Source organism: Drosophila subpulchrella, chromosome 3L, assembly GCF_014743375.2.
Source record: "Drosophila subpulchrella strain 33 F10 #4 breed RU33 chromosome 3L, RU_Dsub_v1.1 Primary Assembly, whole genome shotgun sequence".
NCBI classification, from domain to species: Eukaryota; Metazoa; Arthropoda; class Insecta; order Diptera; family Drosophilidae; genus Drosophila; species Drosophila subpulchrella.
The window spans coordinates 8,710,045-8,733,140 of record NC_050612.1 but is presented as its reverse complement, the minus strand read 5'-3'; the positions used below and the strand labels follow the sequence as shown (position 1 = coordinate 8,733,140).

The window sequence follows — 23,096 nt, the reverse complement described above, 5'->3', positions numbered from 1 at the left end:
CTTTTCCCTTCGAGCAGACAATTGGATCAGACCAATTTATCATAAGGCCATAACTAATCCGTCCGTCTGTCTTCATTAGGGGGAGACACGAGATCGGAGGACCAGTTGATGATATGAGGCTGAGTACGGCTGCTGATGAGATACTGCAGTCGCGAAATCAGCAAATTGCGATCATCCGCAGTCAAGGCCCGGGCACTAACGATATAGTAATGCGGACGACGACGTGTCACTGGACAGAAGACATCGGTCCGAGTGTCCGAATGTCCGGCAGTCAGTCAGTCAGCCGATTAAAGCGCCCAGAAGCCGCATTCAAATACCCATTAATGTCAGCTCAAGTCAGCTGGAGAGTCCGAGCCAATCAGCCGGCGGATGTGATGCGATGTGGGCAGGTAACCAGTTACCTACTTACTATACCCATACCACCCATACCTACATATATCCACTGCCGTTCTTCTGCGCTTTATTGTCGTGTAATTAACTTTTTCCGAATCGTCCGGATTTGGAATTGTTTGCACATAATTGCAATTTAATTATTTTCTCTCGCTCGTTTCCCTTTTCATGTTTTTATGGATTTATGTTGGTCGCGCGGTCTGCTGGCCATTAGCTCGGTAACAGGTAACACCCGGCTCTGGGACCAAAAGACCGATACCAATACCGATACGAGGCCGAGACCGAGACAGAGACAGAGGCCGAGACCAGAACCACAGCCATCCCATGTCAGACCTGGTCGGCAGGTAGGCAGTGCAGAAATCGATTTCAGACGCCCCCGGACCGCTTCCCATGTCCAAGTGTCAGCCGGTGCCGGGTTTATTCTCTGGACCGACACTGGGAAAAAGTTTGGGTAAATTCTGAAAAAGGTCGCGACATGAAGAACCTTAGTTCACAATTTAAACAGATTTTACAAATAAATATTTTATAAGTTAAATAGTAAGACTCTAATTGGTAGAACCTTTTGCATTTATGTGGATTTCAAAAAATTATAATTTTTTTAAATTGTATTTAAGTTTACAAAATAAATTTTGGTTATAAATCATAAAAAAACATCCTAACTAAGTGTAATAAAAAACAATAAGTTAGTTATATGTTAAAAGCCAAGTTTAATATTACTTTAATCACAAATTTCATTTAAAAAGCATAATGTAAATTATAGTACAGTCAAAATATGTAGTTAAAAAATCCATAAAATTACTGTACATAAATAATTTTTCTATAATAACGTTAAGAAACTAAAAAAAAAAATGTACCACCAATGAACCATTTTAAATCGACGAATTATAATTAAGTTCCCCGATTATGAAAAGTGCACTTAATATTTGTGCATGGTATCATTTTTTAGCACTTTTATAAACGACTGAAACTCGTTATTAAGTGTGAAAAAGTTAAAGAACGTTGTTTTAACAAATAAATTAAGTTTAAAATGAGTTATATATTTATTTTTTTAGTTTTATTTATTTAACTTTGACTTTAAGTACCAATACCTTTATGTATGTAAAATATTATTTTCTTTTAAATAAATAAAAAACAAACCTAAATAAATGTATTTATGAGTGTTTCAATTTTGGAAAAAAAAAAAACAAAAATACCAAAATATATGTTCTTAATATGATACTGTGTCTTCCAATGTTTTCCAATATAAAATGAACTTTTATATTTTTTTTTTATTTAACTTAGACATTAAATACCAATGCCTTATTTTTATGCAAAAAATTATTTTATTTTAAGTAAATAAAAAGCAAACCTAAATAAATGTATTTATGCGTTTTAAATTTTTGAAAAAACAACAAAAACACCAAAATTTATTTTCTAAATACGATACTATGTTTTTCTTCCACTGTTTTTCCAATTCTGTGCTCCTAACGAGTGCATCGCATGCGATGGGAACGAGCGGAGATTTCGGCAGGGGTGTGGGAGTACCGAGGTAGAATCAGGGTCCAGCCGAGTGGAAAACATTTTGCACTTTTATGGCCCAGATTCACTTGGTCCACGATCCGTGGCCAGCAACAATAACAGCCAGAACAACAACAACGGACCGAGGGCTAGCCGCTGTTTGCATTGACACATTTTCTATTTTTGTTTTCCTTGGGAGATTTTCTCAGCTGAATTTATGGGTTCCTTGAGGCCTCCTCCTCGGCTGATCCCCGTGCACATGAGTCCCGGGCATTCGATATGCTCCTGTTTTAATTCCTACAAAATATTTTATGCGAATTTGGCAGTTTATTGTTGTCGGCTTTGGCTTACAGTGTGAAATGTAGCAAATTTTCCACAGCATGTGCGTGTGCGTGTGCCGGTGTCCTGGGAAATAATTCAACAGTTTTCCCACCTTCTGTTCGGCCCGGCAAGTTTCCTTCTTCGGGCACAATTTTTCCCTGATTTATTGCCCCAGCTGTGGGCCTCCATCTTTATCTATCTTTTTTTTTCGCCAGTTAAGCTCTTCGCTTACTTACAGTTTACAGGGCAAAATGAAATATTCTCAAGTCCATCCAAAGTTTCTTTCTAGTCCATTGACAAAGTTCGGTTCACACGCTCGGGAATGGAAAGATATACTCATCTTCCCACTTCTGATTAGTGAATCAGTTGGAAACTGGTTGAATATGCAAATCGAATTTTGCCAAGTTTATTTATATATTTTTCGCTTATGCATATACATTTATTCAATTTACATGTGTCGCAGGCTAATTTATTCTTTATTTGGAACACGTCGATGACAATTTATGTAATCCTCTTAAAATATCTATGCTAATCTAAATTATATTCCGGTCGGAAGTTATCATTATCAATTTAATGAGGTTGACCTGATTTATGTTTCCGATTTTCCCCTGAATAAGTTCTAATTCCAAACCGTAAAGGAAAGGCAGCAGAGCTTAAAGCCTATTTGGCCTTATATTTTCAACAAATATAAATCATAATTTGAATATATATCTAGATTTGTTGCTTTGAAAGTTCAATGAGATACCACCTATTTAAGATTAGTTAATTATTTTCCGATTGTCTTGTTGCTTTATGCTCTTAGAATTTTATTAAACTTTCTGTAACCGTTGCCTGTCTTGACACCTGGGTTTCAGATCCTATAAAAAACTTATAAGTTATCAAGAAATTATCTGTTTTGGTTACTAGGAAGAAACCTTTGTTTTTTCAGTAAACCTATTAAGTTTCAACTTGATCCGATGCCTACAAAAAGTTATACCTATTAAAAAACCAAACAAAGACGATTAGGAATTGTTTTAATGTACTGACGTATTTCAACCGAATTTTAGAGGAAGTGATTTCCGATTTTCTTGGCATAAACTATGAGAACTAAATCTCTCTTATAGATAATAACGGAACCATTTACCTAACGCATGGAAATGTAAAAGAATGGGTGTCTGAGGGCCTCGCTTATGTAACCCTGATATGGGAGGACCGGCGATATGGTCGGTAATCAGTAATCAGTAATAAGTAATAGTGGACTATGTGTACCCACGTGTGTACGATGTACACACAGGTTTGTGCCCATGTGCGCCGAGTCTAATCAATCTGAATGGCAGACAGCCGTATTATCTGACCAAACTGGCGACTATTTGAACTAATTTCATTATCTTAATGAGGACGTTATTAAATTATTCACGTTTACAAAAGCGCCGGTCGATTCCAGTCGAACACGTTGTCCAATATCAATGACTAATCTACGAATCTATGCACAAACAACGCACACGGGTCGTATACGTATTCCTGCTCCATTGTGCTATATTATATCTCCCATTGCTCCCTGTTTGTATCTGTGTGTGTGTGTGTATCTGTGTGCTCCATTGAATAAAACTTAATCAGCATTTAATTAAATGCACAGAGAACAAGGCGACTGCCATTTGCTGAGGGGAGGGGAGGGGGGGGGGGGAGGTGGAAAGGGGTGGCTGGGTGGCAAAAAGCGATTTCGTTGATTATGTAAATCAATTGAGCAGCGAGATAAAAACGCGTATTTTTTCTCCCGTTTCGTTTTTGCTGATAAATCGAAATCGTTCTTTGGCATTATTTTCTGTTTTTCTTGTCTCGTTCTTTCCGACCGTTTTTTTTTTGTTTTTCGCCAGCGGCTTTGACGGCTAACGGTTTTTATATAATCACTTTGTTCATCGGCTGTTTGCCTAGCATTTTATTTTATTTTATTTTCCCGATACACTCATTGTTTTCCTGCATATGTGTGCAAAGCGAAAATCATGACAGCGAGCCTCTTTTTATGCCCTTTCCAAAAAAGGGTTACATCTTTTGACCAAAAGATACGGTCAATCTATAACAAAAACTTACTTAAATAACTCAGAAAGCCAAAATAAATATGATGCTTAGTACAGAATATCAAAAACAAATATTATTAAACCAGTTAAGATATAAAATGCAAAGATATGGCAGGTTATTATTATTAAGGCATTGGATAATGCCCATTTATAAAAACCAGTTGATTTTAATATACTAAATACCCATAAAAAAGATATAGTTTTAATTTCTTTATAAAAGGGTATTTCGAACTTCATTCGACCCCTACTTTTCCCTTTTGTATTTATACAACAATAATGGAAACTAGAAAAGTGCTTTGATTTGCAAAATTGAGACGGGTAACATTATGCGCTCAGTGGAGTCCAGATAAATGCCCCTGCATACATACGACATATACATTTAGATTTAGTGCTCCATTGAGCAAATTGTCCAGAGGCTAGGGGTATCATTTCTGACAATCCATGCAAATGAAACTGTTTAAATGGATCCGCAAATGGATGGTCGTCAATGCGTTTTTTGTTTACGTGTATCAAGTTGTCCAATGGGGCCATTACATAATGGCTTTTTATTGAGAAGTGTAAACTCTTCATTGACGGTTGAAATTTCAGCAGAACTCATCGTTTTTTGCACTTTCATATTATTTAATCGAATTGGGGTTTTCTAGAAAGTTCTTACCCTAACTTAAATGGCTAAAAAAAATATATATCTTTTAAATGATTTTTACAGATTCTTAAAAATACTGCCAATTTATGTTGAGCCATTTGAATAAACAAAGATGTTTACTCATTTGTTATATTTTTTAAATATAAAAGTAGTTTCCCAGACTTTCTAAAAACTTTGGCTTAATTTTTTTTATGTAGGTATTTATTATTACTTATTTTAGTATAAATATTAATTATATGTTTCTAAAGTAAACTTATCAGTTCGATAAAATTGTATTCCCCTTTACCGCATAAAAACCAAAAGTTGAGTCAGCGTAAGATTTCAAGAACTCATTTTTTTATTATCAAAGACTTTGCTTGGCAACACCAACCGAAAAATATACCTACCTATTGGTTGATTTTTCGAAAACGTTGTTTGTATATTTTTAACAAAACATTAAATTAAATTGCTCTGTTTTCGCATTATTTTGTTTTGAATTCTAATCAGCAATGAGTTGCGTATTTCCCCATCTTTAGACTAGGTTCAATAGCCCATATTACTTTTTAAAATCGAAAAATGCAAGTCAGAGAATGTTATACCCATTGCAATTTTCATTTATATTACATGCTTTGATTTTTCCCAGCATTTGTAGCTGATGAAATGGGTTAGCAAACTGATATTCTATTCCCGTTTAATACAGCTTTCACCTTCTAGAAATGAAAGGTACTAAATGCTATTTCTAGAAACATTTTCGCATAGAAACAGAGCGTTGAGTCAGCGTCAGATGTTCAATATAAAGAGTCCCGAAGGTCCAAGGTTTCGGGCTTTACGTCAACGAATTTTTCCGTTGGAGTGCTACTTCCTCTCTGTTTTTATTTCTGAGGAGCTGACGTGGTTTCCAGCACGAAGCCATGATGAAATTATTAAAGTCGTCGGGAAAGACAGCAAAAATCTGACTAATGCGAATATGGTTGCCATGGGCCATTTCACTCAGAATCTTTGGACTGATGTAATTTACTCACAATCTGACAAAAAAATATTCGGTGACTGGTTTTTTGGGCCAGAACTAAGATAAGCAGCATGACGATATTGCATAGTGATAGCCAATATTTTACAATATTGATTAAAGGTTACTTCCGCCAAAAATTCCAGTGATTCATAAAACTCAAACGTCAAAAATAACATATTTTTATAAAATTTTTTCCCAATACCATTATGTTTCCCTGATTAAAGTATTCAATATATATTTTATCTAAAATCATTTATATTTTAAACTTTAAATTATTAGGCACTGCTTTAAGTAAGAACTATATTCGTATCCTTACAAAAATTATCCATTTTCTGGAATAGACTAATATTATGTTGAAATACCCAGACTATGAGCCATTTTTGAAGTGTTTTTCGCATTGCTGGAAATGGGATTGCGAATGGAAACGGAGGCTCGACGTTTGGATGACACACTTTCCGTAGCGCAATCACTTCTTATCGCAGGCCATCGAGTATCATGTTTACCCAATGATCTAATCAGCGACCCATACTTCTTTGTTCCCCCAAAGTTGCAAAAGAAGCAGACGCTTTGTCTACGCGATTCGGGACATGTTCGTGGGTTTTCTTTTAGTGGGATGGTGGGTCTTCCGAGGGGGTGGTTGGGAAAACTGCAGGGGGCCGGGGCAGTGAGACCACGCCATTTCACCGTATCTGAAGTGCAAAATGTTCGCGATAAAACACGCGACCTTGCCCAGTCACAACACAAAGAGCCATAAAACGATGGAGTATTTGGGTGGGGAGGCGGAGAAGTAGAGTTCTATATAGGAACGTGACGCATATTTTCCCTAGCACCGTTAAATATTGATTTAATATTCTTCAGATATATATACAGAGCGCTACTAAACTCACCTGTTACACAGTACGGGTTAGAAAAATAGGGCAAAAATTGTGACTTGGACTTTTAATGGGAAAACACCTATGAAAAAGATCATTTTTCATTTATTTTTTTAAAATGTGTTTTTTTTCTCAGAATTGTCTATGTTTTTTTCCTATTTCTGTGCTTCATTAAGAAGATATTATAAATTGCAACTGTAAAGACCCCCGAGAAAGGGTATTTAGCTTAGATAACTTTTCCGCTCGCCAACATATTATCTGTAATTAAATAACTTTTTCACAGATGCCATAATATATTCAGCAATTGCGGCAACCGTTTGAATTGCCCGTGTTGTTACTTTGACCGCAACTGTGTTTATTCATACATATACTATATGTACGAATGTATGCACAAAATCAGTCAGACGATTTGTCGTCGCCGAAGTGAGTTACCTGGGGCTAGATAAGTTTGCTGGGGGGAGAACGGAGCCACCTCAGCGGGACTCGGGGGGCTCTTTGGGTCAATACTGGTTGCGAAAACTGTTGACTGATACTTAGACGGTCGCAAATTGCCGTGTTTTCGTTATCGCTATCGCTATCTTATTTAACATCTGGTAGACAAACAGGCGACGGAACGACCTCTATGGAGAACCGATTCCAAGCTATAGGTTAACAAAGGTTTTAGAATCGGTATATTGAAATATATTGATCGTATTTCGTCATTTTAATTTTCTATTTGTTCTAAAGGGTAGCTTTCCTTAAGAAATTAAACGGGATGGGTTTATACTTACATACTTAATTATAAAAACACTTAAAAGAAGTTCTAAGACAGTTTGAAAAGTACATAGGAAATAAATTATACCAAAGTAACTAGTTACAATCGTGATGTAAAAGAAAAAACGAACCTTTTTTTAGTGCTCCTATCTGACTTCGTCTGAACCCATCAAATATACCCGAAAACTTTGTGATCGATGTCAAAACAAGGCAACCTCAAGGAGAATCGGGTACCAGCGGGAGATTTGGGAAAAACCCGACAATTTACTCATTGTGGAAAATTTGAGGATCACTTTGGGTTACTCGGGTCTGGTCTCAGGTATACCTTATATAAGGGCGAGAAAAACCAAAACCTGATGAGGTCCTCACATCAGGTAGAGTTGATGGACAGGAGGTATTCAGTGGCAGGGGGTTGGCCAGTCAGTCCGCACTTTGGGCTGATGAAATCATTTAGGGAAATCAAGAAATCTTATAAACGACTGCCGCCTAGAAGCATTTCCATTTCGTTACGGTGTGCATAAATTACGTCCATCAAAAGTTCGAGACGGTTGACACTCGATACACTTGGTGTTTCTTTTGTTGCTATGCTAAATCTATTCCAGTCCCAATTTTGTTTAATTGATTTAGTGCGACATGACCCGGGAAGCGGATTCTTGTGCTCGACTGAGCTGTGATCTATTTTTAGGTATACGACAAACCCAACTCCTGACCTCGTCAGGATTATAATTTCTTGAGTTCCGTTCCGCACCAAGAAAATCAATTTCTTAATTTATATTTATACATTATGTAAATATGAAATATATATTCAATACTTATAATTATTATTCAAGGCCCGAAAGTATGGGTTTATCAGATATTTAGCCCTAAAATTATGTTTTTTGGAAATATTAACTCAAAACATGTTTTAATAGGTCATGTTATTGGCGGTCTTCAGATTTTAAACACCCAACCCAATATATACACCGTGTATTCTCTTTTTTATTCGTGATAATAAACATGTTTGTAAGTTTAGTTACTCTTAACTTAAATTTGAATATTAGTTTCTGTTTAGTTTAACACGTGCTTAAATTATTAAACAAGAACTGTAGAATATTTACAATTTCTAGAAATAACTCTTAGCCAAGAACATGTTTTTCTTCATGTAGCCGTAATCCCTTCTCATACGGATAGGGATTCAGAGTCGAGGACGAGTACAAAAGCGTAGACATTGCCGGCTCCTGACCTTCGTAGCACACGCAATTTTAGGGGTGATTAGCGCTCAGATGTTGGGCACATGGCACCTACCCCTGCCAATATTCCCACACCCATTTCCATTTCGACTCTTATGGCAATAGCTATTCCCAGTCGAGAGTTGATTCCGCAGCTAGAAGAGGAAGGGGCTGGGCCGGAGTTGAGTGCTAAATTGATAAATTGCCTTGATTGGAAAGGAAGTTGCGAGTTGCTTGGGGTTGCATTGTTTTCCCTCGTTTTCCTGCGCTCCGTTCTTTTTACGGTGTCCATTTCCCGTAGAGCTCCAGCTGAGAGGGCCCTGAACTGGCCATTAAAAAGCCAGAGTCGAGGGCCCATTATGCGCATCCCTAATTGTGGACGGGGGTGAAGCTAACCCCTCGCAAGGGGTTACCCACTGTTTCATCAATCTGTGTTCATAATCAACTTGAACTTGGAAGGTTACACGTCAGTAGATTGTCCACCATGATTTTATAATCCTATTTGTTGCTTCCCGCTTCTGAAATATATATTTTGTATAGGTCTTACTTTAACTAGAATATTCTTGCTTTTAAGAGTATCTTTTTTATGAGCCACCTGACATTAGTCACCTCTTTCTTATCAAAATCGATCATGCGAGCAGACTTCTTTGTTGGGAGTTGTTTTTTAGTTGTCCAATAAAAACTGACACACTCATCGATATAAAATCTTTTTTGGGTTAGTCATTTATTGTAAGATTGTAATTATTTTATAAAATGAAAAAAGGGATTTTTATTACCAATAAATAGTTATATAAGTATTGTAAAGATATATAAAGTACAATGTTTATTATTAAACTTATTTGTCATTAATAAGAACCATTTTGTAAAAATATATAAAGTACAATGTTTATTATTAAACTTATTTGTCATTTATAAGAACCATTTTTGACCGTTTTTCAAGTTGCTAAACTCCTCTCCTTTCTAAATGTTTTTCAAAATAGGTATACCTTTTAAAATTTAATTTTACACATTCGATATAAAAACGGTCCCTTATAATATTTGGAATTAAGTGCTCTTTTTACTGCACAATAATCACAATGCCATGAAATGGGCTTACGATTTGCATAATGGCATGAGGGCGGTCATCAAATTCCCAGCTGGATTTTGACATTGTTGATGGCATCGCCCATGGCATTCTGATTATATAAACTGCCGCTCTTTATCTCTCTTTGTTTCAGGTCTCACATGACAGGTGTGTCATAGTCATAGTCAGCATCGCCATTCCCATTCCCGTTTCCATTCCACTCTATAGTTCTCTAAACATGGTTCCTCCATCGTGACAACTTTGTGTATCAAATTTTTGCATAGTTTTCCATGGAACTAATCCACGTTCATCAACCGACAGAGGTGAAAATGAAGAGGGGATGATGGAATAGCGGAAAAACAAAGGCGTAGGGGGTGGGGAATTGCCACCCAGAACACATGTATGTCCAGTAATTTCATCATTTCTACGTTTTCTCCAATTTCATGAAACTTTACGTAGTCGTCTAAAACAAAAAAAACAGGGAAAACATGAAATAGAGAGAGGCAAAGAGAGAGGTGGTACAAAAAAATAAAGAAAAAGAAAGAACCCGTTGCCAGGCAGAAAATGAACTATTGATGGAAAAAAGCTGACGGCGAATGCAACAACACAAGCGAAAGACACAAAAGATACATCGCATGACTTTTTAGCAGATACAAGTACAAAATACAGGCCACCTTCTCTAACTGGAAATGTTTTAGGGCTTTGGTTACAAAAAAGTGTTTTCTAAGGTAGCACCGGCTGGATTACAAATAATCCAATCCAATCCAATTAAATAAAGATTAAATAAATTTCAATATTCGAAGTATTTTTAAGTTATCTTTTTCAAAATTATTAAGACCACCGATCCTAGTAATCATATTTTAATTGTAGGTTGAGTTTATTTTTTGTTATTTGTTATGCTTAACATAACCAATTATTTCTTTTGGAACTAAGCTTACATTTTTGAAAATCAAATCTGGGGTAGTTTCAATCTGCAACTTAAGAATCCAAAAGTATCTTTAAGATACGACCTAGGCAGTTTCACCTGTGTACGTGCAAGTAGGTGCATCTGTGTTTCTGTGCGTATGTGTGCAGAATAAAACAGATGATTGCCCATAAGCAAAACGAACAACAACAAAGGCCGGCCGGGCTCCAAAGATTCTCTCCTCTCTCTCTGCCGCTCTCCTCCGCTCTTTCCCTTTGGCACCCCTCTCTTCTTTCTGTTGCAGCAAAACAACAAATAAATAAATAAATAACCAGCTAAAAAAAAAAGAAGAGAAAAACAACAACAAACACTTACTGCACACACACAGTGGGGCACAAATGGAAAAGAGATGAAAATGAGACGTTGCCGTTGAGCACTTCGATTCCAGTACGTTTGGCCCGCTCAGTGAGTGAAAATCGGCAACTGCGCGACAGAGCCGTGTGTGCAGGCAATAAGAAAAAGCAACAAAAACGGCCACAAACAACACAGCAACAGCAACAACAACAATAACAGCTGAGGCAGCAGCAAAACCTTAGGCATAATACATATACTTACTTACCTACCTACCCAAATACATATGTATCCATCTAACTAACTTGCCACATGCATATGTACATAGTTGCACACAAACAGCGGGGGCCAAATTAATAGGGGATGCTATGCGCTTAATTCGATTTGAGCCTACAACATGTAGGTTAACCTTTTAAGACCCCAGATCTGTAGACTTAATGTCTTCAAAATGTATTTCCAATTTTGTGAAAGATTCCAGGATTTCAAAGTATATTCTAAGTATCAATTTAAATTAGTTATATGTATGTAAAAAAATAATTCGTTTTTTTGAGGAATATTATAAAAATCCAAAAAAAATTTAAAATTATGATGCAAATGGGTAGACTTTCAAAAGAGAGTTACTATGGTATTTTCCTTTTTTGTGTATATCAATCCTAAGTGGCTCAAAAACAGATCAATAATCTTTATTTACAGTCCCTGATTTACTAAATTCATAAACCAATTTCACGGATTTCAAATAAAAAATCTTGTGATAAACACTTAAAGAAAAACATAAGTTACAATAAAAATTTTCTGAAAACAAGTTCATTGAACTCCGAATTAGAACATTTCTAATAACAAAGATTACGCAACCAGAAAACATCTAAATAACTGGATGCGTTAAACAAGTTAGCTAGTTATTGATGTTATTGTTCAGAAATAAATAAAATATCTTTCTGCATACCGAGTAAAAAGTTAAAGAACGATTAAAAAAGAAACCTGCAATCTGTTCTGCTTTATTTTTGGCAACTTTCCTATCGACATTCTTTATGCACTTATACATTTATAATAAATAACTTTGAATTGATAGAGGTTTCAACCCAAAAAGGTTAACCACCTACGATATCGGTTGACCGATAATGGTTATTATTCAAGCAAAACGTGTGATCGTTAAGTGTTTTTCACAACCTCAGGTTTACTGCCACCGATATAAAGTTTATTTCAGTTGATTTCAATGATATCAATTGCAATCGAAATGGTATAAACTTTGGGATCTTAGTAATGCTAATTATAATGTATTAGTATCTTTGTTCAAAGATTAAGATATAGTTTTTTATTGTTGGTAAAATAAAAGTATCTTTGTTTAAAACGAAATATTTAATTTTTTATTTGGTAGAATGAAACTAATCTAAGGTTCTATTTTTTCGGTTCACTATTTTCTTGGCCCCCCTTGTGCCGGTGCATATATGTATGCATGTGTTTTTGGGGGGCGCGTTGACTGCGCGAAACGAGTTGGAAAATCAAGATATACATATATAAATGCCTGTTTGTATGTATTGCACTGACTGCGCTTGGAGCTGCGCTGCGGCAGCGGCAGCGGCGTCGGCAGAGGGCAGCGGCTGATTTTGTATACACAATGCAAATACACACACAGTTGCAGGCAGCCAGTGGATGGGGCGGCGGGGGGGAGAGTGGGAGGCTCGACTCGGGAACATATGATGAGCGAAACAGCTGCAAGCTGAGAAGCAGCGGCAGAAGCAGCAGAGAGGAGAGGCAGTAAAATTACTGCAAGTTTGTGGCAGAGCAGGAAGAAAGAGATGGCGAGAGCCAGAGAGAGCACTGCAATAAATGCTGGAAAATCACATAAATTATATATTGCTAACCAATAATTAAAGTTAGAAGCAATTAGATAAATGCAAATAACCATGTGTAGTGCAGTTTTCAGCTAAATATACCCAATAAGAGAGCCTGTTCCAGTTATTTTCCCGCTGACCAGCTGAGAGAAAGAGAGAGAACGACCGCTGCATCAGCTGTGAAAGAGAACCGAGTGAAAGATTGGGAGAGAGAGGGTGAAGAAAAAAAAGAAAAACTGTTACTCAAAGTAAGTTAAGAGAGCGAATTAGTGAGTGAGTCTTTTTCCAGCGAACTTAAGAGCATCGGTTACATGTAAAATGCTCTTGAGTGGTTTGCAAAATACAGAAGAGAGCGGTCCAGATTTTCTTATTTTCCACTCAAATGAGAATTTAATGAAGAAAAGGAAGAGATTTTCATGAAAGAATTATTACAAAACACAGATTATTTAAATCAGCCCGAAAAAGTAGCGAAAGAAATGAAAAGGACCTCATTTTGCACATAAATAAATAATAAATAGGCGACTCGACTTATTTGCATTTGCACAGTTACTGTTTTCGAGAGCGAGAAAACTTTTGGCCAGTTTTCCGAGTTTTCCCCCCAAATTCGTTTGCATAAATCAATTATGCATCTGTGGGACACTCTTGTCCGCAGACATCTCAATTCAATTGAAATCTAATTTGTGCTCTAATTTTAGGCATTTTCCCCCGAAGACAAACTGCCAAATCATTTTCCTTGCCCTGCGGAAAATTGCCTTGTTTCCTCTCGCTCGCACTCGCACGTTCGCTTGGTCACGTCGCCAGTGCAAAGGAAACTCTGGCCGCTAGGTGGCGCCACGCATGCCGTTTTCGTATCTCGTTTTCGTTTTTTCGCTCAGCGGAAAAAGATACTTTGCAGCGAAATACTTTTTATTTATTATTTTAGGTTTATTTATTTAACAATATGCTGGCTTTTCGAAAACTTTATTAAATTAAAAGTGATTAGGAAATATATTTTCATAATTTTAGATAACTTGATTCTAACTAATTCCTAAAAAAGACATTATTAATTCTTTTTAGTGATATTACGACCTGAATTAATGGAAATTTTACACTTTAAATAACCTTAATATCGTTAAAAAATTATATTTACACATTAGTTCAGTAAAAATGTGTACTTCACGGTAAAATATATATTTTTTCAATCCAGTCTTTTATCATCCGTTGAAATAATCAGCATATCCGTCCACGTCAGCGGTAATTATCTACAAAAAGCCAATGATTTTCGCTTTTCAATTGCGAATCGTCGTTATCGCGGTGGATCGATCAAACCCCTTTATCAAATTAGCTTATCGCCATTTGTTTTCCATTTGACTGTCATAAATTACTTGCCAAATTCCTCTGCTTTAACTTTGGCTGCCAGCCCGGAAACATATCTACATATATGTATCTGAATCTGTATCTGAATCTGAAACTGAGGTCTTCCCCGGCACAATGAACTTCCCGAATTTGTGCTCGTCATAACTTTTTCTGTCTTTTCTTATTTTTTCGTAGCTGTTTTTTAGAGCATTCTGCGAAAGTCCATCTCCCCGTGATAGATAAATGGATAATTTGCTAAGCATTTCAGGTTTTCCTCTTGTGTTTTTCACCTGCTCGTTTCGGGGAAACATTTTGGCAGGGCCACCCCCTCCAAAAACAAATAAAAGCCAAAAAAACACGAAACAAAAAGAAAACTCAACTTGTTCTTGATAATTTTCTTGGGTTCTGCACACGTTCGCCGATTTTCCCCGCACTCTCTTTTCTTATTTTTTTAATGAAAATTTATGCATTCATATGTGTGTGTGTGTGTGTGTGTGCGAGAGTGTGCCGGTGCGAAAATGTGTTGTGTTTAGTAAAACTAATTTAAATTTACAAATTGCCTTCGAGGGGGCCACAAGAGCGAAAGCCAAAGCAAAGCGTAAACTTTGTGAAAATTGCTTTCCCGGAAAAGTGGAGAACACCGAGGGAAAGTTCTCTATATGCGACGGCTGCCATGTATCGCAAAGTCACAAAGGAAACAGATGGGAAAGTGGATTTCAATCTCAAAGTTGATTGATTTACCTTGCAAAATTTTGCAAATTCAAATTTTGTCCATTAAAGTCAGTTTATTGTTTGTGCAAAATGGTAATTGAGTAATCGAAATAAGGTGAATTTGTATGGGATAATAATTTGATTTGATGAAAGTATCACAGAGTTGATACGAATAAAAGAAAAGGTACAACAATTTCTAGAAAGAATTATATATGTATTTATTTAATTTAAATGCAAGTATATTTGCATATATTCATTTTAAAGGGTTAACCAATTTAAAAATATGTATTATATATTATATAAAAATAGAAAATCAATATTCCAATTACATATAAAATCACTATAAAAAAAATTAGATAAATATTTTAAATGAAATATTTTACTTATTACATTTATATGCAAATACATACATTATAGATACAATGAAACCTATTTTCTTAATACAAATTTTAGAATTTTCCTGAGATAAAACAGTTGCATGATTTATTTTTTTCGGAACTTCAGGCTGCAGTAAATCAAAAAATTAAATCGGCTAACGAGCCCAAAGCGTCATCAGCTTTCTATTGGCGAAAATAGGCAAACACATGCCCTACAAGCCGATTTATACCCGTATATCTGTGGGGGCAATAAATTTCGCTGATCATTAACCCCTGGCAGTCGTCTGTTGGCCAACCTGAATCACGGTTCTTTGTTGTTTATTTTTGAGAGGCCCGTTTTGGCAGCATATCGACAATGTCTGTTTCTAATCAAGCCGGGCCACGCACCCTTCGAAGTTTTTCTGGGGGCAGCTGGGGTCGCATTTCAAAGATTGCGAAATTTCAAAGAGTGCTCAGGTTTATCAATGAAATCAGAATCAAAATCATTTAGGTTCAGTTCAGTTTGCAATGTGCCAAAGTCAGGGGCCAAAAGTCAAACAAAAGAAGTTCTCGTTTCATTTCATTTATTATCTGACAAAACACATCTACATAAAGCTAATGTGGCACGAAAGATATCCCAAAGATACAGATACAAACACACATGCGTGCTTCATGGAATTTCATTTCAATCTGAAAGAAATTTGATTTTATTTATTTGAGCCAGCATCACAGCAAGACAAGTTGGATTTTGGGGGCAGGGGCAAAGGGCAGGGGCATTCATGAGATACATTTCAATCTTTCGTTTTCAATCTACGTGCAGCATTTTCAGCTTTGGTCAGCAAACAACAATGGCAGCAAAAACGACAGAAAAAAATATAAAGATGAAGATGGAAGATGGAAAATGCATTCAATTGAAAGGAAAGGACACACAGCCAGGGATCATGATATGAATATGAAATTATCCCACATCCACCATCATCGCCACACAATTTTCATTTGCTGATGAAATTCTCGGCTCGGGTCCATGAATTCATAAGAACTTATCGCATAATCGGCTGTGCGCGTTTCCTATCCTTAAATTCCTAGCATAAAATTGAAATTATGATGAAATTCGTCACTGAATCGGAAGAGAGTATTTATAGATTTAACGCATTACTTGTGGAAAAAGTGTAGGTTCCAGGAACATGATTAAATGTTTGAAAAATTTGCATATAGTTTATGACAAAACGTAACATTTTATTATATTTCCTGGTATATAACTTGCATTTAATGGATGTTTAACACAATTACAAAGTGTAATGAAATGTTTCAAATCGAAATAACTCACAGAAATGCACAAAGATTAGATAAAATAAATAAGGAAACGAAAAATGCCATCAAGAAATCTTTTTATGAAACCAGGAAAGTAGAAAAAGTGTACCAAACATTTCTTTACCTTTCACAAGATTGTAAATAAATGTAACCAATTTTGGAGTCAGATTCATTAAATTTCTATTTTAAAATTAAATTATTTTTAAACTAAAAAACCATAGATTAGAAATTATAAAACAATGATTTTGGTGATAGACTTGGCATAAGAATATAATTTATTTTTGAGGTACAATTTAAAGTGGGCTCTGTTTTTCGTATAAAGATAGGCTTGTTTCCTTGACATACAATTTTGCTTTTAAAAAAATATATAATTTCTGCCAGATTAGAAAATGTGAAAGTAATGTTTTTCTAACAATTTTGAAAAGTCATTCTATTAAAATACAATCTTTATGGAATTGAACTCTAACATTTTTGTAGGTCTTTATAAAATGGGCACAGAATATTTTATTGTCTTAGAATTTTCATCAGACAAGGAAATAAATTAATTTTACTGAATTTTTCCAATTCGCTTAAGAACTCTACAACATACAAATTGTAATAAACACAAATTTTCACAAAAACTTTGATTTGATTTTTTCCATGGGCATGACTGGTTTTCCTGCCGAGATTTACTTTTCATTTGCCGAAGCGGCGAGCGCAGTAAAATTTGCATTCGCCTGTTTCCGTGGAAAAGACGAGGAAATTCTGAAGATACATTCGTATCTTGTATCTGTTAGCTGCTATCTCGAATCGTATCGTTTTGCGGCCTGGCAACAGCCGCTATTTGCAGCATGTTGCAACTTGCAACTGAGTTTTCGTTTTCGGAGTGGAAAATTTCAGCCTTTTGCCGCTGCCTCCGTCGGCGTCGCAGTCGCCACACGACGTCGACGGCGCAGTAATGCCGGGGTGGCTTTTGTTGTTGCTTTTGCCTCCTTTACAAGTCTTTTTTTCTCGTATTCCCTTCCTTGCGGGAGAACATTTCTACTTCCATCATCATCCTTTTCGTGGTTTTCTCCAATTCGGGGTTTTCTTTTCGAGTCACGTACGCCGTTTCGCGCGCTCCCTCTCTCGCTCGCTCTTTCGCCGGCCGGGTCGGCGTTGTAGGTGCGCATGAGCGAGACGGAGAAGGAGCGCAGCGAGTCGCTGAGTGAAACAGCTGTTTCGAGAGCGAGCGAAAGAGAGGCAGAGCGCAGAGGGCTCTCTCGCGGCAACGGCAACGGCGACTGCGACGCCGACTGCGGCCGGCGAGGAGTATAAAAGGCGGCGCGCCGGCAGAGCAACCCATAGTAGCTTCGAAAAAAACACAGAGAAACAACAAACAGACTAAGGCCGCTCCACAGCCAGAAACAGAAACAGAAACAGAAATCAAATGAAGCAGCAGCCGAAACGTGCATAGCCAGACTTTTCCACTGCTAAATTATTTTACCGAGTACCCACACCAAAATTCAACTGTTTCACGAAGAATTCTATGCTACTGACGTTATTTTAACCACATAAACGTAAATTAAATTTGCCATCAAACAAATGCAACGGACCAACGCCATTTAAGTGATACAACAAAACAAATAAAAGTTTAAACAACATAAGTGCTGTGATTCCACTACAAAACAACAACAACAACAACAACAACCAACAAGAAATGTTAATTTAAACTGCAACAACAAGAAGTAGAAGAAGAAAAAGCAATCAGCAAGAAAACAAACAGCAAATTGTGATAAATTAAAAATAATCTTAATTAATTAATTGTACAAGTGATATAAAAAGGGCGACCCAAAAAGCCGTCGGAAAATAGCGAGCGAACGAGCGAACGACTTTCGATTCGATTCGACTTTCCCACTTCAAAGAAAAGCACACCACACACAGGAAAACCAATGAAAATGGATGTTATCCCCGCGCAGAGCATCATCTACGGCAGTGTTAGTGTTCGAGGATCAAACAAAACTAAAGGTGAGTTGAGAAAAGGTCTAGAAAAATGGTGTTGTACGGCACGATCGGGAAGGTTCTAGAACCAGAGTTCTTTAGATATGAAAGTTCGGTTTTTTAAGTTTTACATTTCTTTTGTGAATTTCAAATGAAAAACCTCTTAACCTTTACTTAAACTTGCTAAAAAAAAATATAAACAATTGCTTTGCAATCCTCCTTGAAATTTCATCAGCAATTAAGTTTGTAATTTACATTTACACAAAAAATGCATAAAAAATCAATTTGCAATTACAAAAGAAAAATGTCATAAAAAAAAATCATGTTAAATTGTTCGTCACGTACGCAAATTGCAACAACAAAAGAGGGTAAAATAAGGAAAAATACAAAAAAAAACTCCCAGCAGCAATAAAAAATGATTTTTCGTTTTCTTTGGGCTCTTGCCCTCTGTCTTTTGCTTTTGCGATTCCTTTTTGCATTTGCTTCACGCTCGCGCGTTCCGCTTTCATCTCCCGTTCGCTGTTGCCAAGCGGCTGTTGCTCATCGCCTAGTTGTTTGTTTTTGGCTTCCGTTTCGCCTTTGCGATGTAGCAACAGTGATAGAACCTAAAAGGTGTTTGAAGAGCCGGGATCTTTAGTTTAAAAGTCTTCTGTAACTTGGTACTAAATGGAAATTATTGAAATTTTCTTTTTCCCAGTTGTGTATAATGTGAAGTGTACCTACAATAATTAGGTTTCATAAGTGTAGTTAAAAATATAGTAAAATATTAATTTATTTTCTAAAACTTGGAACCCTTTGAAAAAATAAGTTCCCCTATATTTGCATCTCGACCATCTTACTCACCAAACCTTTCCCTTACCCTCTACCATTCCAGATTGGACCAGCAACCTGTCTCCGTTCGAAGCCGTCGAAGCGGCCGTCGCCGTAATGCCCAAGAAGGCCAAGACCGCCGGGGGCAGCAGCGCCACCGCCACCACAGCCACAGCCACAGCCACCAGTATTAAGCACAAGCAGCCGGCGGGCAGCGGCAGCAACCATGTTGGCCAGAGCCAGAGCAAGAAGACGAAGCCCAGCGGCAGCTACAACAGCAACTATTACTACGCCGACGAGGAGGAGGGCGTCAGCGGCAGCGGCTACTACTCGATGAACTTCGACACCAAGGCCGTGGACGAGCTGTCCCTGCGGCTGCTCGACGAGCTGAGGGCGGCCAAGTCGCGGCATTTGACCTGCACCGAAGTGTCGCTACCCTGTGATCTCACGCCGAGCGTGGCCCGGGAAATCATCCGCGTGTCGGAGAAGGAGCCCTGCGGCATCCGCGGCTGCACCATCTACATTGAGTTCGAGGACGAGCCGAAGAACTCGCGTCGCATCGCCTCGATCAAGATCGATCCGGACACGGTGTCCACATTCGAAGTGTATCTGACCCTCAGGCAGGATCACCGCGGCTGGACGTCCCTGCTGCCGCAGTTCATGAAGAGCCTGGCCCGCACGATCACCATCAGTCCGGAGTACACGATCACCAAGAACAAGCTGTATTCCGCCGATGGATTGGGCGCACGGCGCAGCTATAGCTTCGGCAGCCACGCCCACAGCCCCAGTGCGGCCATAGCCACGCCCACAAATTAAGGTGATCTTGGAGATCTGTCGTCAGATGTATTTGGTATATGTCTGCAAAAAACACCACCCCTGTGATGATCGAGAGCAGTAGTTTGTTGCAGTTGAAGGGCAACAACGAAGCAAGTATTCGAAGCCACCCCACCTACACCACACACACACACATACACACACAAACACACACCTAAAACACACACACACAACACATTAGGGTACGCCAACCACACTCTCATACTAATACTATATAATGGGACCGTAAGGCCCGATTTTTGTAATTGTGACTCTCACCACCATTTTACTTAGATGCGTAGTGCTATAACAAATAACTAGAGTTTTAAGTTGTTTCTCCTTTTTCAAAAACGCAAAAGCAAGAAAAACAAAAGGCGAGCAGAGCGGAAGAAAAGTAAAGAAAAACCAACATGAAATTCAAAGACGGCAGCCCCACGAATCCCAGAATCATATTTCTGGGGCCTTCGCTTTGGGGCTCGCCGGTCGACAACTCATGAATATGTGATACTGTTTAAGATGCTAAGAGTCTTTTGCCGGATCCACCAAATTCGGCAAGAGACGTTGATAAAATTACACATTACACACAACAAAAACACACATACACACACACCCCATACATACACAACAAAAAGAACAGATTTTTTTAAAAATTGTATGCTATATAGTAATAAACAAACAAACAAACCAACAAAACAAACAAACTTGATCTTGGTAAATTTAAAATTTAACTTTAAAACTGAGAAGAGGCCTCGAAATGTGAAAGAGGTAGATGAACACACGCTCCAATTTTAGTTAGACGCAGCTTGCTGCAATAAAAATTTTTTAAATTATTAATTAATATTAATTAAAACCAACAAATTTTAGGATTTTAACAAATTTTTATATATTATTAAATGTATAGCGCGTACTACACGAAAAAGAAAAAACCCAAAAAAATACAAAGAAAATCCACAACAAAAAAATAAAAATGAGAATAAATTAAACATAAAAATCAAGCGTAAAATTTAAGGCAATGAATATCTCAGTAAATGTGAAAGCGTAAAAAATTTGTAAAATTTTTTTGTCTGTGTAAAACTCCCAATGCGATATGAAAACAAAAACTTAAATGTAGCAGCGAAAACAAAATCAAGAAATCGTCAAATAAAATGTGAAAATTTAATTAAATGCAATGCGATATAATTTGTAAAAATTACAATTAACGTAACGAGGAAAACTCAATGTTCTCACAAATACATAACACACCATCCACACATCCACACCAACATACAAACACACGAAAGTATCTATTACCAGCAAAAAGTATCTATCAAAGCGAAAAACTATTTATTAAAAAAGAGAGAGAAAGAAAGAAATAAACAAGCAAAATACGAAAAAATACATGTATTAATTTTTTATTATTAAAAAAGCAAAAACAAAAACATATTGTATTTAATGTTAAGTTTTTTTATTGCGTAAAACAACAAAATAATTGTGAGAAATTTGTAACCAAAACAAAACAAAAAAACAAAAGCAAAAACATTTTGTGAAAAAAACCATACCACACATACAGAGCAAAAAACAAAGGCAAAAAAAATTACAAAAAATAAAAGCATATAATTTTTCCTGCGCTAGCGGAAAATAATTGTGGAAAAAATTAAAACAAAACGGCTTTCTTTTCTGCCAGCACTGTTGTTGGATCCCAGGGGCGGGATAAGGGGGCAGGGGCGGTTCAGCTTGTTGCGGGTGCAACTTTCTTTCAGCAGCCACCGAACCACTGAAAAGCGGCAACGCCGCTTCCCGCACAACCCGTTACTGCCACGGCCATGGCAACTGCACTGCGAGAAACCGGAGCTTAACTGCCACTGTTATACAATTGAAAAATACACTGGGAGAAATCCCCTCTATGCCAGCATCTTTCCCTGGTGACAAAAGTATGAGTTCAATGACCAATGCTGCCCACTGCCTTTTCATGCTTATCGATACGCTTCTTTCCATAGGTATATCAAACTGATGTGAATCATATCATATCAGCTTTAATTTCTGTGCAGTATAAGATTATGTATTTTACAATTTTTATAAAATTGGGATTAACATTATATTTTAAAAGACAATTAACCTTCGTTTTCGGGTAGTACTTACAAATTTATTCAACAGGTTTAGGTTTAAACTAAAAAAATATTTCCTTAAACATACAATATTTACCAATAATATTTTAATTTATGCATTTTGAATAATTCCATTTAAACTAAATATAACTCTGTCCTTGTAGGTATAGAAGATAAAAAAACCTTATAAAATATTTATTAAGAATTAACTTTTGAATAGGCATTTTAGTTACAGACAAGAGTAACAGTGCCGCAAAACTTAAAATATAAATATTAAAATGTTCGATATCAAAATAAATTTGTTTTATTATTCTAAATTTAGGGTATTTCTTTTTTGTACAACAAACTTTGAAACATAGTGACCGTTTCTTTGAGTGTAAGGCTGCAGTAGTTACACAAACGGCAACAGCAACAATCGCTGCCTCGCGATCAGCAGGGGAAGACAATTGGGCAACCAGTTTGGGCTAGGCCCACAACTTGTTGTTGGGCTCCGATGGGTACTATGAACTTGGCTGAAAAGCGACAACGTTGCAGTTGGCCAAACAGGCTGAGCTTACCAACAAAAAGTGCAGGAAAAGGAAGAAATCGCACAGACTTAGGCTTGTTATTGTTTGCTTAAGTTTTAAAAGTAATCTTACCAAGCTGTGATGACGATGATGATAGTGTTATCTGTACTAACAATCCATGCTCGCAAGGGTATTTTTCAAAAATATCTTAGGATGTTTTTTTACTTGATCTTTTGTAATCTATACTAATTTGGATTTCCATTTTTAAGACCACGATTTCATCAAAACAACTTACATTTAAATTTATTGACCATTTATATTTAATACTAACTATT

The 23,096-nt window shown here is 36.9% G+C and overlaps 1 protein-coding gene across 1 annotated transcript; it reads left to right on the top strand.

Annotated features, from left to right (window-relative positions):
• The first annotated feature begins 17,917 nt into the window (after positions 1-17,917).
• Positions 17,918-21,576, top strand: LOC119553638 (protein scylla). Its single transcript, XM_037864112.1, has 2 exons — positions 17,918-18,575; positions 19,423-21,576. Exons 1-2 carry the CDS (start codon positions 18,500-18,502, stop codon positions 20,172-20,174), a joined length of 828 nt encoding a protein of 275 aa, XP_037720040.1. The 5' UTR covers positions 17,918-18,499; the 3' UTR covers positions 20,175-21,576.
• Positions 21,577-23,096: the final 1,520 nt, after the last annotated feature.